At 40.3% G+C, this 17,871-nt stretch overlaps 2 protein-coding genes across 2 annotated transcripts; both read right to left on the reverse strand.

Annotated features, from left to right (window-relative positions):
- Positions 1-12,968: 12,968 nt before the first annotated feature.
- Positions 12,969-14,603, reverse strand: LOC110609931 (probable methyltransferase At1g29790). The gene has a single exon (XM_021749774.2). It carries the CDS (start codon positions 14,548-14,550, stop codon positions 13,225-13,227), a length of 1,326 nt encoding a protein of 441 aa, XP_021605466.1. The 5' UTR covers positions 14,551-14,603; the 3' UTR covers positions 12,969-13,224.
- Positions 14,604-15,940: 1,337 nt separating this feature from the next.
- Positions 15,941-17,494, reverse strand: LOC110608566 (U-box domain-containing protein 21). Its single transcript, XM_021747827.2, has one exon. The coding sequence runs from the start codon at positions 17,448-17,450 to the stop codon at positions 16,089-16,091; it is 1,362 nt and encodes a 453-aa protein (XP_021603519.1). The 5' UTR covers positions 17,451-17,494; the 3' UTR covers positions 15,941-16,088.
- Between the last annotated feature and the right edge of the window lie 377 nt (positions 17,495-17,871).

Consider the following 17,871-nt stretch of genomic DNA (forward strand, 5'->3'; position numbering starts at 1 on the left):
TAAAACATCAATTTAAATCATGCTTTCATGTATGCGCCATAACACAAACATTTCACATCAAGGATGAACTTGTCACCATTTAGCCCCTATCTTTCTTACTTATACATGCCGGGGGCGTAGAGCCGTAGCAGGCACACCCGGACTACCATAATCAATCATAGTGCCAGGGGCGTAGAGCCGTAGCAGGCACACCTGGACTCACATAGGTTATCATGACATAAAAGGGCTAATGGATCATTCAACATTCATCCACATCAACAACAAAGTATGCAATGCAACATATTCGTGAATTCTAATGCAATCAACCTGATATATCTCATGGCATTCATGATGCGTGAATCATGCTAAAACATTTCATTAATTTGCTTTAAAACTTAAAGTTTATTCCACTCACCTCTGGCTAGCTCTGAAGAGACTCTGAAGCAGCTGGCTCACTGCTGGGGGTCTCGGTTCCTCGGGTCCGAACCTACACAGGTGGACTCAAATGAGGGACCAAACATACATGAACATGACTCTAAAATACTCCCCAAAAACCCCCTAAAACATCCTGAAAACATCACATGAAAACATGCAAGAAATGGCTGAACAGGGCACTTTCGGCGGCAGGTTCGGCGGCCGAAAGTCCCTCTGCAGCCGAAGGTCATGCAGGTTCGGCGGCACTTTCGGCGGCCGAACCTCCCAGACAGAGACGAACCTTGAGTTTCGGGGGCAGGCTTCGGCAGCCGAAACTGCCTCCACAAGGGGGTTCGGCGGCCGAAAGTCACTTCGGCGGCCGAACCTGAGTTTCTGCCGAAGGGCAGAAACTTGGTTCCCTTGTGTCCACAGCCTCCAAAACGCCTCAAAACATGCATAAACTAGTTTCTACACATGCATACACATCATACATCACACCTAGGGGTCTCAAACTATAATATACCCCAACTACAACACTTCAAACAACACATTTCCAACATACATTGTTCAAATCACAACATAAACCCATAAACCTAACAACAAGCCTAAACATGCATTCTACCCCATCAACTTGCATAAAACTTTCATAAAACATAAAAGAAGTATAGATCGAAGCTTACCTCTTGAAGATCGAGAGGAAGAACGACCCTAGCTCGGAAAAATGGAGGGATTTAGCTCCAAGACTTCCAAGCTCCAAAACTTGTTTCAAAAGCTTAAATCTTCAAAACCAAGGGAAAACAAGTGAAAATCTTGAAAGATTTAGAGGAAGAACATCAAAAATGGGTGAGGGGCGGCGGAAAGCTCACCTTGGCCGAAAATGGGGAAAACTCGCCCGTTTTCGGCTAAGGGACCCTTTTATAGTGGCTGGCCAGACCACGTTCGGGGGCCGAATGTGCCTCCGTATCCATGCAATGTTCGGCGGCCGAACATAAGGTTCGGCGGCCGAACCTGCACTTCCCTCACTCATGCTTTCGGGGGCCTAACGTGCCTCCTAATCACATGCATGTTCGGCGGCCGAAAGTCAAGTTCGGCGGCCGAACCTGGGTTTTCCTTCAAGCTACATTCATGCAAAAACTCATTTAATTTCTTACTTAAAAACATGAAATACATGAAAACATTTCATAAAATCATAGTTTTTTACCCTTCTAGAGGTTTCCGACATCCGAGGTCCCACCGGACGGTAGGGATTCCGATACCGGAGTCTAGCCGGGTATTACATTCTCCCCCCCTTAAGAACATTCGTCCCCGAATGTTCCTCAACCAACATACAAAGCATGGCATCAATCATAACATAGAACATAGCATACAATATATCATACATGCAACACATAGCATAACTGACACTCACCTCAAAACAGATGGGGGTATTGCTGGAGCATGGACTCCCGTGTCTCCCAGGTGCATTCTTCAATATTGTGGTGGTTCCAAAGGACTTTCACCATCGGGATTTCCTTGTTCCTCAGCTTTCTGATCTGAGTGTCAAGAATCCGCACTGGCTACTCTACATAGGTGAGATCCTCTTGGATCTCTACATCAGGCTCACTAAGAACCTTGCTCGGATCTGACACGTACTTCCGTAACAGAGAAACATGGAAAACCGGATGGATTCTCTCCATCGAAGCAGGCAAGTCTAGCTTGTACGACACATTACCGACCCTCTGAAGCACCTCAAAAGGACCGATGTACCGTGGAGCTAACTTACCCTTCTTCCCGAACCGAACCACTCCTTTCATAGGAGACACCTTGAGCAAAACCAAATCCCCCTCCTGAAACTCTAGCTGTCTTCTACGGATATCTGCATAACTCTTCTGCCGACTAGCAGCAGTCTTGATCCTTTCTCTGATTATGGGTACCACCCTACTGGTAAGCTCTACCAACTCCGGACCCGCAAGAGTCCTCTCTCCTACTTCCTCCCAGCAGATAGGTGATCTGCACTTCCTCCCATACAAAGCTTCATATGGAGCCATCCCTATGCTAGCATGATAGCTGTTATTGTAGGCAAACTCCACCAAAGGTAGATGCTGCCTCCAAGAACCGCCAAAATCTAGCACACACATTCTGAGCATATCCTCTATTGTCTGGATGGTCCTCTCTGACTGTCCGTCTGTCTGTGGGTGGAATGCAGTACTGAAGTCTAATCTGGTACCCATAGCGTTCTGCAGACTCCGCCAAAACCTGGAGGTGAACTGGGGCCCTCTATCTGACACTATAGATACCGGGACCCCATGCAGTCTGACAATCTCATCTACATACACTTGTGCCAACTTATCCACAGAGTAGCCACTCCTGACAGGGATGAAGTGAGCAGATTTGGTGAGTCTGTCCACAATCACCCATATGGAGTCTAATCTGTTAGACGTCGCCGGTAATCCCACTACAAAGTCCATAGCTATGTTCTCCCATTTCCATTCTGGAATCGGTAGTGGATTCAACATTCCAGCCGGCTTCTGATGCTCTAGTTTCACCCTCTGACACACATCGCAGGCTGACACGAACAGTGCCACGTCCTTCTTCATAGCTGGCCACCAATACACTCTCTTCAGATCCTGATACATCTTGGTGGCTCCAGGGTGAACACTATACCTGGTATTATGGGCTTCCCCCATAATATCTCCCTTCAGACCAATGTCATCTGGCACACATAATCTGTTCCCGTAGCGGAGGATCCCCTTATCATCAAATCTGAACTCATCATTCTGGCCTGACTGAACCGTTCTGGCTATCCTGACCAACTCTGGGTCCTCATGCTGTTTCTGAGCTACCTGCTCCAGAAACACGGGTGTCACTCTCATCTGAGCCACTAAGGCACCTGTGCCAGACAACTCCAACTGTAATCCCTCACTCATAAGTCTGTGGAACTCCTTCACCACCGGCCTCCTCTCTGCTGAAATGTGGGATAGACTGCCGAGTGATTTCCGGCTTAAGGCGTCTGCCACAACATTCGCCTTACCCGGATGGTACTGAATCTTGCAATCATAGTCACTCAACAGTTCTACCCATCTCCTCTGCCTCATGTTCAGTTCTCTCTGACTCAGGATGTACTGCAGGCTCTTATGATCTGTGAAGATCTCACATTTTACCCCATAGAGGTAGTGCCTCCACATCTTGAGTGCAAAGATTACTGCTGCCATCTCTAGGTCATGTGTGGGGTAATTCAGCTCATGCTTCTTCAGTTGCCTAGAAGCATAAGCGATCACCCTCTCATTTTGCATTAGCACACAACCCAGTCCCACACGGGACGCATCACAAAATACTGAGAAGTCATCATCACTTTTTGGCAGAGCTAACACCGGTGCTGAAGTCAACCTCCTCTTAAGCTCCTCAAAGCTTTCCTCACACTGATCGGTCCATAAGAACTTCTGATTCTTCTTTGTCAATTTGGTCATAGGAGCAGCAATCTTTGAGAAGTCCTGAACGAACCTCCTGTAGTAACCTGCTAAACCCAGAAAACTCTTGATCTCGGTCACTGAGGTGGGTCTAGGCCAGTTAGCTACAGCCTCTACCTTCTTGGGGTCTACTTCAATACCCTGTTCTGACACAATGTGCCCCAAGAATGATATGCTCCTAAGCCAAAACTCACACTTGGAGAACTTGGCATACAAGCCATGCTCTCTCAAGGTCTGCAAAACTGTCCTCAGGTGATGGGCATGCTCCTCTGCATTTCTGGAATACACTAAGATATCATCTATGAAGACAATAACGAAGTGATCCAGATACTGACTGAATACTCTGTTCATGAGGTCCATGAATGCTGCAGGGGCGTTGGTCAACCCAAACGGCATCACAAGGAACTCATAGTGCCCATACCTGGTCCTGAAAGCTGTCTTCGATACATCTTCATTCCTTATCCTCAACTGATGGTACCCTGATCTCAGATCTATTTTGGAGAAACAACTTGCTCCTGATAGCTGGTCGAATAGATCGTCGATCCTCGGCAAAGGGTACTTGTTCTTGGTAGTGACCTTGTTCAACTGTCTGTAGTCGATACAAAGTCTGAGGGATCCATCCTTCTTCCTCACAAACAAAACCGGAGCACCCCAAGGTGAAGTACTCGGTCGGATGAAACCCTTATCTACCAGCTCTTGCAACTGTTCCTTCAGTTCTTTCAATTCAGCTGGTGCCATCCTGTAGGGAGGGATAGAGATCGGTCTGGTACCAGGCATTAACTCAATTTCGAACTCTATCTCCCTAGCAGGTGGTAACCCTGGCAGCTCGTCTGGGAAAACATCTAAGAACTCACTCACCACAGGCACTGAGGCGGGCACTCTGACATGACTATCTAACTCCCTCACATGAGCTAGAAACCCCTGACATCCCCTCCTAAGCAACCTACGAGCCTGAAGAGCTGAGATCAGACCTCTAGGTGTACCCCTCTTGTCTCCTCTGAAGACGACCTCTGACCCATCCTGATCTCTGAATCTGACTACCTTGTCTCTACAGTCCAAGGTAGCACCATGGGTCGATAACCAATCCATCCCTAGAATGACGTCAAAATCTGTCAAATCTAGAACCACAAGGTCGGCGGAAAGGCATCTTCCCTCTATGAAAACTGGACTACATTGGCAGACTGCCTCTGCCACTGACGGGTCACACTTGGGTCCACTGACCCATAGGGGACACTCTAACCCAGAGACCATCAATCCTACCCTCTCCACGACTCTCGGAGCAATAAAAGAATGAGATGCACCCGGGTCCATTAAGGCATACACATCAGAACAACCAATGATGAGATTACCTGCCACCACGGTGTTGGATGTATTGGCCTCCTGCTGAGTCATAGTGAAGATCCGTGCCGGAGCTGATGGACCTTCACCTCTGTATCCTGCTGATGAAGAGGCTGACCCTCTCCCTCTGCCTCTGCCACTGGCCTGTGTTGCGGCTGGAGCTACTGGCTGCACCACACTGCCGGAGGCTGTCTGCTGAGACGGCGCTGCAAAGGCTGCTCTAGGACAGTCTCGAGCCAAATGACCCGCCTGTCCACATCTGAAACATGTGTTTGTCCCCGCCAGACATACTCCTTTGTGTGGTCTCCCACATCTCATACATGCTGTAACCTCTGCGCCAGAGCTTGAGCCACTGCCTAAACCCAGACCTGACTTGATCTTGTTCCAGAACTTATTCTTCTTAGATTTTCTGTGGCCTCTGTCCCACTTCTTACTGCTTGCAACCGCTGCACTCAGAGAAGAAGAGTCTAACCTTTCCCCACCTGGGGTCTTGGAACCAGAAGACTGTGCCACTGACTGTTTTACCTTCCCCTGAACGATGGCACAAGCCTCCATTCTCCTAGCCATATCCACTATGGCATGGAAACTCTCCCTCTCTGCTGACTGTATCAAAGAGGAATACCTGGAGTGCAGCCTCATGATATATCTACTTGACTTCTTTTGATCCGTGTCCAAATTCTGCCCAGCATATGGCAACAACTCCAGGAACCTGTCTGTGTACTCCTCCACACTCATCTGATCAGTCTGCCTCAACTGCTCGAATTCTATTATCTTCTGCTCTCTGGAGCTCTCAGGGAAAGCCCATCCTGCAAACTCATTTGCGAACTCCTCCCAGGACATACTGTCCGCTCTCGGGTTCACATAGTTCTTAAACCAACCACGTGCCTTCTTGCACTCCAGTGTGAACCCAGCCATCTGAATGGCTCTACTGTCATCAGCCCCTATCTCATCTGTAATAGTCTTGACCCTGCTCAGATACTCGAATGGGTCATCGCCTGTTCTGTACTGAGGAGCACCCAGCTTCATGTAATCGGTCATCTTGACCTTGCTCCCTCCAGATGAGATAGGTTTGGGTACTTGTGTTTCCGGGACAGTAGGTTCTGGTGGTGGTGGAGGTGCAACATCCCCTGGGGTAGGGTTTGCTGTACCGGTATAGGGAGGTGGAGGTGGGTACATGGGGTACTGAGAGTATGGTGGGTAGTAAGGTGGGTATGGCATATGTGGAGGATAAGGGCTAAAACTGGGGTTATCCGATGTACCTCCCATCGAATACCCTGGATGGTGTGAATAGGGTGGGTAGTGATGTGGCTGGACATAACTCGAGGCCTGAGCGCCTCCCTCTGATTCTCCCATGCCCTCTTCCGGCATGCTCACACCAAGGTTGCCATCCCTCCTCTGATCTACCTCCATATCCTCAGACATTCCTCCCTGCACTGTTCCCCTTACTGATCTGCTTCTACCCAGATCCAAAGACCTTCTAGGGTCTCTAGCTACCCTGTCTCTATTGGACCTACTGGACATTGCCCTTGGCAACGCTGAAGGACGGGCATCAGCGCCCTCGTCCTGAGGTGGCACTCCAGTCAATCGTGCAGATCGACGAGTTCCTCTCATTCTATTTTCTGAAAAACAGCACATAGCATAAACAATCATCAGCATCATATGGTTCATGTGGAAACACATGAACCCTCATCACATACATAGCATCATATCATAGCATTTATGCACATGCATATCATCATGGCATATCATATCATCATATAGACAGGACTCTACATCCTATCCTAGTGGACATGATTTTCCTAGTGTGCTTGACCTTCTAGAACATCTATGAGCCCGACACTCTAGGTCCGACCATATGAACCTAGGGCTCTGATACCACTCTGTAACGATCCGGAAATCCGACCCGTTACCGGCGCTAGGATCCAGATCGGCTTAAGGCCGCCGGGACCCGTAGCAAGCCAACATACCTCCTGTAACCTGTAATATCCCATACATGATCAACAACATACATAAAACTGTAAACTTTTTCTTTCTTTTTCCAAGCTTAACCTGAACATGTGCACATCTAATAACATAACCACCACTGGAGTCCTCATCAAATGCTCCAATGGGGTATTTCATCATTCGATAAGCTTGGATTATCAAATACATCATAAAAACATTTCTATAGATCATGTGTCAAGGGGATAACCATAACATAGGGTCAAGCACATACTAATCCTCAATCATCCTCATCATTACATAACTATACATTACTCTTTCATTACATTAACATAGTCATAAATACTCATTACATCATATTCATGTCCACTACTACCTATTACATCATACATGACTTTACTTCACTCTAGCCGACTTCCCGATCTATCCTGTACCTGCAACTCTGGGGATAAAGGGAGTGGGGTGAGCTACTAGAGCCCAGTGAGCAGAATAATAAAACATCAATTTAAATCATGCTTTCATGTATGCGCCATAACACAAACATTTCACATCAAGGATGAACTTGTCACCATTTAGCCCCTATCTTTCTTACTTATACATGCCGGGGGCGTAGAGCCGTAGCAGGCACACCCGGACTACCATAATCAATCATAGTGCCAGGGGCGTAGAGCCGTAGCAGGCACACCTGGACTCACATAGGTTATCATGACATAAAAGGGCTAATGGATCATTCAACATTCATCCACATCAACAACAAAGTATGCAATGCAACATATTCGTGAATTCTAATGCAATCAACCTGATATATCTCATGGCATTCATGATGCGTGAATCATGCTAAAACATTTCATTAATTTGCTTTAAAACTTAAAGTTTATTCCACTCACCTCTGGCTAGCTCTGAAGAGACTCTGAAGCAGCTGGCTCACTGCTGGGGGTCTCGGTTCCTCGGGTCCGAACCTACACAGGTGGACTCAAATGAGGGACCAAACATACATGAACATGACTCTAAAATACTCCCCAAAAACCCCCTAAAACATCCTGAAAACATCACATGAAAACATGCAAGAAATGGCTGAACAGGGCACTTTCGGCGGCAGGTTCGGCGGCCGAAAGTCCCTCTGCAGCCGAAGGTCATGCAGGTTCGGCGGCACTTTCGGCGGCCGAACCTCCCAGACAGAGACGAACCTTGAGTTTCGGGGGCAGGCTTCGGCAGCCGAAACTGCCTCCACAAGGGGGTTCGGCGGCCGAAAGTCACTTCGGCGGCCGAACCTGAGTTTCTGCCGAAGGGCAGAAACTTGGTTCCCTTGTGTCCACAGCCTCCAAAACGCCTCAAAACATGCATAAACTAGTTTCTACACATGCATACACATCATACATCACACCTAGGGGTCTCAAACTATAATATACCCCAACTACAACACTTCAAACAACACATTTCCAACATACATTGTTCAAATCACAACATAAACCCATAAACCTAACAACAAGCCTAAACATGCATTCTACCCCATCAACTTGCATAAAACTTTCATAAAACATAAAAGAAGTATAGATCGAAGCTTACCTCTTGAAGATCGAAAGGAAGAACGACCCTAGCTCGGAAAAATGGAGGGATTTAGCTCCAAGACTTCCAAGCTCCAAAACTTGTTTCAAAAGCTTAAATCTTCAAAACCAAGGGAAAACAAGTGAAAATCTTGAAAGATTTAGAGGAAGAACATCAAAAATGGGTGAGGGGCGGCGGAAAGCTCACCTTGGCCGAAAATGGGGAAAACTCGCCCGTTTTCGGCTAAGGGACCCTTTTATAGTGGCTGGCCAGACCACGTTCGGGGGCCGAATGTGCCTCCGTATCCATGCAATGTTCGGCGGCCGAACATAAGGTTCGGCGGCCGAACCTGCACTTCCCTCACTCATGCTTTCGGGGGCCTAACGTGCCTCCTAATCACATGCATGTTCGGCGGCCGAAAGTCAAGTTCGGCGGCCGAACCTGGGTTTTCCTTCAAGCTACATTCATGCAAAAACTCATTTAATTTCTTACTTAAAAACATGAAATACATGAAAACATTTCATAAAATCATAGTTTTTTACCCTTCTAGAGGTTTCCGACATCCGAGGTCCCACCGGACGGTAGGGATTCCGATACCGGAGTCTAGCCGGGTATTACACTGACAGTATTCTGATTAGCGGCACGAGTGATCCAGCCTTGATGATATTGTAACATTGCCTATCATCTTCTCTACGCGGACAAAAATATTGTGATTTGGAAAGTTTTATTTCTTTTAACTAGTTTTAGAATGCTATTGGTCAGCTGCATGTGATCACTTCAAATTTAACATTTTTATTGGCCTTTATATTTGAGTCGGTCTGTATAAGAATGCTGTTGTATTGATGTCGAACATTGGCATGTGCTAATTTGCAAATGAATTTCAGAAAATAAATTTGTTTCAAATAGCCTCCAAAACATATGCACACCTCTCAAGTCAAGTCTACTTTATACAATGAAGTTGTCTTTTAGATATTTGTTTACATGGTTTCCTTGGGTTTTCATCTAGAAGAGGAGGTTAAATTGAGAACTTGAAGAAATAGCATCAGAGGTTCTGACTAGAAAAATCTTGCTTTGATCAGAGTCTATACGGATTCAAAACATTCCACATAATAATTATAAAACTCCATATAATTTAAACTTTAAATTTATTTTGACTCTATTTAAGAAAAAATTTTCCTTGGACTAAATATCTCTCTCTCCCAGATGCAATCAACAATTATTTTCTGATTTCAAAGCTGAAAGGTTTCAATTGAATACATGCAGTGAACTCATTTATCATCTCTTACCAGTTGGGATGAATAGGAACACATTCAAGCCATGAGGAAGTTCAATTTCATAATTTAACATAAAATTATCTCATAATTGCACCTACACGTCCATGTTTCCCAAATTATTCCGTAGCATGAACTTGCTCTAGAAAGACCTTTAATATGACCAAACCCATATATGTGCTTGAAAAATCTACAAGAAAAAAAACATTCTATTTAAAAAGGAAGCAACACCGTGCATGATCAGTGTCAGAAAATCAAAATCAAGCTCCCCGGATGTGTTGGATTTGGTGGAAATGCTTCTGTGCTGCTCTGTTATTAGCAGCACCTCCATCATTTTCCTCATCTTCAACCACTGTAGTCGTAGAACTGGAGCACTCATGAGAGGTGAAGAGGTGAAGTAGAGCTCCCATTACGCAATCCAGTAGGGGAAGAGAGGAACACATCAGCACGGCCTGTCTCAGATTCATCATGGGATTACGGCAGACGAGAGAAGGTATCTTGAAAACGCGATCAAATGTGAAGATAGGAATGTTGATCTGCTGTTACTATAATATATATATAATTAATTTCTTGATCATCAAGTATATAGGAAAGATGTAATGAGGTTCCTAAATGGTGAACCCCACGAGAACTTAGGGCGGAATAAGTGACAAATTGAAATTGACCCATGCAAACAAATTTCTACATGAGCTCCGGTCTTTGGCCTCTCCTGCAGATGCTTGGAATTTTCCTAAGAGATTATGGCGTGGCCATTTCCCATTTGTTGCTTTTGGCAATGGCGGGGCCCTTCATTTAAAAAAAAAAGTATGTATAATACATTTAATAATTTTTAGATCATTATATTAATATGTGGATTGTATGAGGTTTTAAATAAAATAATTTTAAATAATATATTAATACACTAAAAAGTATGGAAGAATTATTAGATTATAAAAGTTAACTTATTATTTATTGAAATTACTTATAATAATATTTATATTAAAAACAATTATAAATTTAAAATTATCGTGTGAAATTATTATTTTATAAAATTATTTTTTATTCTATTATAATTGAAATTTTACATATCTTTTCTATATATATAATTATACAACATTTCCTTTGAATTAAAAAAATGATTTTTTTTTACCTTACTAACTCAATTTTTTGATTCGCTCCTAATTTTAACTCGATTATTTTTTTTATTTAAAAGATATTGAAAATATATGTATAAAATTATTTTTTTTTTTTAAATAAAAACTGGGGATCGAGAGAATAGAATCTGAAATCTCTCAAGTTTACTCTAATACATTTACTATCAGACTAAATCTGTGAGTGCATGTATAAAGTTAATTTTCAATTTAATTTTCAATTCGAAATAGCGTGGCAAGAATTTTTGCCTTTTTTTAATAAAAAAATTAAAACCATAATGAAATAATAAAATAAATTGATTTTATAATATCCTTTTTAATTTTTCAATTTCATTTAGAGAGTTGAAAAAAGGTTCACGCCCCTATTTTTATGTAAGAGTTATTCAAACAAATTATATGTTTTTTCCTTAAATTTTATTAATATTTAGATTTGTATTATTTTTTATATTTCACTAATAATGCGATGAAAATTTCTTTCTTATATTTCAGTGCACAAATCCACCAAGATGATGAGAAATTTTTTTAATAAGATAAGTTTTTTGTTTGGAAGATATGTAAAATGAAAAAAAAAAAGAAGCTTAATTAACACGGAATAGTATTCAAATTATGTTTTAAATTTTTTAATTTAAAATAACAATTAGAAATTAAATTTTAATTTACTTTAGTAACTTATTATAAAAGTTATAAAAAGAACTATGTCTGAGTAACGTTAAATTATCATCTTAATTTTAGTAAGGCCCATTTCAAAAAAAAAACTTTAGTAAGGCATTGGGTATCGGTGATCTCAGATTTAAGTTCTCTTATTTATTTATTTGATAAAATCTATTAATTTAATGATTAATAGATATTCAACTCAAAAAAGAAAATATCAGTAAACTGTTAATTATATTCAGTATTGTGTGATTATCAAATTTTTGAAAGGTAAATTATCGTGTATTTTAATATAATTAATAAGTAAATTTTTTTATTTTTAAAATTAAACATTTAAATTATTTTATAATTAATTTAAATTAAAATTCTTTCTCCATTCATTTTTATTTAAAAGTATGAAAATATATATTTTATCCTTTTAAAATAAATAAATTATGTTTAAATTTTTAAGTTTTATCATAATTCATAAATCAATCTTTATATTTTTAAAATTATACACCTAAATTCCTCTATAATCAGTTTGTACTTATCTATTATAACTTAAATATTTTATACTTCATTTTTTATTTAAAAAAAATATTTAAGTATTTATTAATTTTTATCTATAACATTTTATTTAATTAATTTTTAATATCTTTTGTTATTCAATTTGTATTTATTAAAAATACTTTAGTACTTATGATTTTAAAGCTTTTAAAAAAATTTACAATTTCGGCTATTTTTTAAGTGATATCAAGTAATCTAAATATATTATAAATTTTTATAAAAAGTATTTTAAAAAAAATTATATGTTTAAAAATTTGACCATTCACTAGTTTTGAACTAATATTTATAATGAATAGAAAAATTATAATTTTAGATGGATTAAATATAAATGAATTTAAAGATTCAACTTTTAAAATATAAGAATTGATTCATTAATTATACTAAAATTTAGAATTCAAGTGTGCTTTACATAATATAAAATTTATTATTTATATTAAAAAGAATAAGTGTTTATATACTCTAATATTTTAAATATTTAAAATATTTATTTTTTTTAAATGGTTAACTAACAGAGTCATCATGACTAGAAGGATTTTCAATATAGACGGATCCACATAAAGAAATTGGATTATTTGATTTTAAAAATAAAAAAATCAATACATTAATTATGTAGTAAAGTATAATTTATCTTTTTTAAAACATTATATAAAACTTAAATTTATTTATTTTCATCCATTGAGTCCGTGACGCAATAGGAGTCAATGTGGTAGAAAAAAACATTAACTACTGGTAGAAAATTTTGAAATTTCTGTCGAAAGGTTAAGCTTGAAGTTATATACTATGCATTTAAAAACAATTAAAATTAAAAAAAAAAAAGGGTAAATGTGGATGGACATCTTTGTTCTTCTCCAAATCCACTAACCAGTACTGAATACCAATTTCAGTCAGTATAACCAGTTAACCACATAATTCCTTCGGAGGAAGAAAGGACAAGAAAAGGGAAAAATAAAAAATAAAAAATCATCACCAAGAATTCCTCAGTGGCTTCTCCAACAAAGCCGAGAGGTACATCTCTTTGAGCTCCGGTCCACGATCTAGCTTCCTGCCCACAACCCACTTCAACTTGTTGAATCCAATGCTCTCAATTAATGGTCCATAGACCTCCTCCAACTGCTCACCCACACAGAAGAAATGATCGAGCCAAAACAACCCACCAGGCCTAAGCACTCTGTTGATATCAAACATCAAGAAATGAAGCAAAGTAGTTGGAATCCAGTTGCTCAGTACATGCATGGAGTGTACAATATCCAATGTGTTATCGAAGAATGGAAGCCTCTGTGAGATGCTTATGTACAGAGGCACTATCCCTCTTGAAGCTATGAAATTATTGAATGGACCGTTCAAGTTCATCGATGTTGTTACGATTGTTATGTTTCTTTCCCTCATTCTCACTGCGAATGTAGCCACTCCACCTCCAATGTCAAGCCCGATTCTGATCGTGCCAGGTTTCTTCGTCGCTAATACTTCATCAATGGTGAAGTCAAGTCCTCCTCCTCCTCCAACATTGCTCTGTTTTGCAGCCCAACGAGTCTTTTCTCTGCCTTGAAGATCGAAGCAGTCCTTGCAATCATCAAAACCCTTTTGTGTTCGATATCGGTTGATAAGACACGAGTAATCTTTGCAGGTGTAAGCTGTCCATACGACCGATGAATCTGGGGGCGTGGTCCATAGGCTTGTAGGCAGAGGATAAGGTTCTACATAGTCAGGCTGCGCAGCTGGTCGGCAACGGCGGCGAGGGAGGGGCTCGCAGCCTTTGAGGAGGAGCTTTTGTGATAGAAGCTCGTCGTCCGGGCAGGATCCATTCACTTTGTAGGTCATGTAGCGGCGGAGTTCGTCGGAAAAGAGAGTGCAGGCTTGCCCTGCTGGTGGGTAGATTGTGTCTGAATCGAAGTTAGTGTTGAAACCAAATGGAAGAAGTTGACCGGAAGTGAAGGCCAAGAATTCAGATGGGAGGTCTAAATTCGTTTGAGAGGATTCAGAAGCATAATCAGACCCTTGAGTAGCCGAGACGGAATTAGTAGAAGTAGCATGTGGGGTGGTAAGAGTGGAAGCGGCAGTGATGAGGGGGTTGAGAGAGCAAGAGGAGTAGAAGGTGGAGGAAAGGAGCAAAGTGAGAAGATTAGTGGACAAGAGAAGCAAAAAGAAGAACAAATTGGTGGAGAAAGAACTGGGCTTACGAGGGGAATCCATGACCACGAGGTTGTTGATGGGATTATGTTGATTAAACTGAGTTGGAGATGAAGAATTAGGAAGTGGGTAGTGCATTATTTTCCTTTCTATTATGTACATTTATACATGCATATGGCCACGAGGAAGTAAGTAGATGGACCTAATAGATTAAATTAGTTAGCTACTACAAATAATCAAATACTTACGCAACATGGGCAAATTTGTTTATGTATTACCAAAGATTCAACTCATAATAGTAACAGGTAAACAAATGAGGGAAGTCCAACTTCATTAATTAGGCTACAACTAGACAGAAATATGTTTGATTGATATGTAAATCGTTGACTCCATACTTAAACTGAAAGTGCAGATCCGCAATTAGGGAGGATAGAGCCATAAAACTCAGTAAACTGGAAGGCTACTAGTAATATAGAAATGGCAACGCCACATCCACCGCTACAATTCACATGCATATCCGGGACATATGCGTCCACTATACTCTTCCTAATTCTAAGGGAGAAGAAAGGACCTATTTGTTTTATTATATTTATAATGGATCTTTTGTTTTGAAAACTATTATGATGGATTCTTAATCCAACTAAAAATTAATAATATTTAAAAAGTTCGTCAGATTTTTTTTTTAATTAAAATTTTTAATAATAAATGTGTACATGTACATTTTTGAATCCCCTGATTCTCATATAGATGTTTGAGATTTAAATATAATTAACTTGCAATCTACGAATGAGTATTTAGATCGAGTACGTCTCAAAAAGAAATGAAAAGGAAAGTCAAAAACTTTGACCAGAGCCATTTACTATTCTAAGCTTCCAAAAATCTCTCTTTTATCTCCAGCTCTTAAATTTTTTATAAAAAATTTCTTTTAATTTTTATTTTTTTTGTTATATTAATGTTTATTTATATTTAATAATGCACAGGCTTTTTTTTTTTTAAAAAAAAGAAAGAGTGAAATCTGGGAATTATATATATACAATATTTCACAATGAGCGCCTCAAGTATTAATTTGCAACTCGTAAGATTCTAAGGCTCTGGCTGCATGCCTGCATAATTAAAGCTACAAGCCCAAAATCCATTATTACAAATTTAATGAGCCCACGTACATCCTCGCTCCAATCTGAGTTTGTCCTGCTGGAAGGAGGATTTCTTTTTCTTTTTCTTTTTCCCTTGTTGGACAGGAGGATCTAACTTTAGTGACTTTTTTTTTTTTTGAATAATTTTGAATTTTCTTACAATAAGTGCGATCCAATAAAATCTTTATTTACTATCTATTTACCATTTAGTAAGTTCAAGCTAATTTTCGTCATTTTTTTTCTAGTTTCTGCAAAGAGTTATTACTTTATTTTTTATATTTTTTCAAAGGCTTCACCATTCATGATATTTCGTCCTATGGCCTTTCCTAAAATTTTAAAAGAGTGGGATTCACGAACTCTGTATGAGCCTCCAATGTCCAGGTTTAGTCACTTGATCATCAAATAGTAAGAATTAATTACAAAAAAGCATTATGTATAATTTGTTTACCACCAACTAAAAAGCATTATATATCACATTCATATAGTTCTCTTTAACCTTTTCACAAATGTAATTTGTACAATTCAATAAACTTCCTAGTCCTAAAAAAAGGAAAAGAAAAGAAAAATTCAGTAGGACTTCTCGAGATATCTGAAATCCATTGAGGAATCAATACAGTCTAACTTAGCTCTGCTAATATTAAACAATTTCAACAACTCGGTAACCTTCTCCTTTGTGCTCTTATCACAACCAATTTGTAAGAGTATCAGTAGCTTCTGAAATGCACCTACTTTAAGCTGAAGTGCTTCAGCTACAACACCTCCTTCCTCCTCGCTCTTCTCATCTTTACAAAGCTTCCACAGGATTGACACTGAGAATTTTGATGTCAATTCTGATGCTAAAATCTTCCGAAACAACAATGGAATTGTTAGAGCATTGTCAGCCACCTTCTCTCTCCCTTCTTTGGACTCACAGATATGGTCCAAAACACCCAATGCCTTCTCACATATGCTTTTATCTCCATCAACAAGAATCTCTATTATCAACGAGACAGCGCCCAGTTCCACAATTTCTGATGAAATATTGTCGCTGATTGTTGAAGGAGATATCATGTAGCATATCGCCATTAGTGAAGCTTTCATGGAAGTATGGCAAATTGGCTCCTTGATTAACTCCATTAGTGCTTGAATAATTCCCATCTCTCCCAAGGTATTTACATGCTTTTGATCTAAATAAAGAAGCTCTTTAAGTACTAAAGCTGCATTTTGTCTAGCTGAAAGGTCTCCATTACTCTTCAAAAGCCATACCATGCAACGTAAAGAATTCACCGATCCTAGCTTGAGTTGGCCTTCTCCACTGAGCGGAAACATCCATACCAAAACTGACAATATCTTCACCAGCAAATCTGTGTACTTCTCCACTGTAGAAGAGGTACTTATTGCTTCTGCAAATGACTCGAAAGTAGCTGCTAAAACACTACCAGTTCCATTATCCACAATACACCTTTTGTTTCGTTGGCTTTCTTTTCCCCAGTTCTCGACCTTCACCACCAATTCTTTACACTTCATATGATCCTTACGTTGGGTTGCCGCCACAATTCTCTTACAAGTCTCTGAAACCTCGTAGGGCGTGACAGGAATGCGAGGAGTTGGAATCCTTTGAATCCCGTAAGATGTATTCTCAACGCACCAATCTTGAATCATCTTGCGGATGAAATGGTTAGGTATTTGATCGAAGCTCAACAATACCTGATTAGTAACAGGACAAGTCTGGTTACCATCTTCTATCCACTTCTCAATGCTCTCTCGATCGTAAGTGATCCCCGTTGATAAGATAACTGGATCTTTCATCAAGTCAAGAGAAATCGGGCACCGGAAATGAGCTGGAATCAACGTTTGCATCTCCAAGTTATCGCCGGAATCATCATTACTAAGCTCGTTCTTTCGCGCAAGACGAGCTGCAGCCCTTCTTCTCCTCAAGTATAACATCATGAATGATCTGCTCTTTTCTTCTTTTTTTTTGTTCTTGAGAGCAAAATGAAAATAATGGAGTTGTTATATGTGATGTAAGCGGGGGGTGGGTTTGTTTGTTATGGTCAAAGAAAGGTAGGATAAAAGATGAAATGTGAAAGCGAGAGAGGCGTTCAAGAAAATGAATTAAGAAAGTGGGAAGGTTTCATCAGGTAAAATTTGAAATGTTGACCGTTGAAATTTTGACGGCTGACTGAATCTGACCCTCTGTTTACTTCTGGGTCGTATTCAGTACTCAGCTGGTGGACTGGCTTCGGCGTTACACTGGTTTATTCCTAGCTATGTGCTGGCCGCCAAGGACCATTTTTTCTTTGGGGGGAATTAAAGCTCACATTTGTTTACTTGGAATGACCACCCGCATCAAGAACCGGGCCCGCCAATG

The sequence above is a fragment of the Manihot esculenta genome, chromosome 2, assembly GCF_001659605.2.
Source record: "Manihot esculenta cultivar AM560-2 chromosome 2, M.esculenta_v8, whole genome shotgun sequence".
In the NCBI taxonomy this organism is placed as follows: domain Eukaryota; kingdom Viridiplantae; phylum Streptophyta; class Magnoliopsida; order Malpighiales; family Euphorbiaceae; genus Manihot; species Manihot esculenta.

Excerpts from the sequence above, each read along its gene's own strand:
- LOC110609931 (XM_021749774.2), bottom strand. The coding sequence starts at position 14,550 with ATGTACATAATAGAAAGGAAAATAATGCACTACCCACTTCCTAATTCT.
- LOC110608566 (XM_021747827.2), bottom strand. The coding sequence starts at position 17,450 with ATGATGTTATACTTGAGGAGAAGAAGGGCTGCAGCTCGTCTTGCGCGA.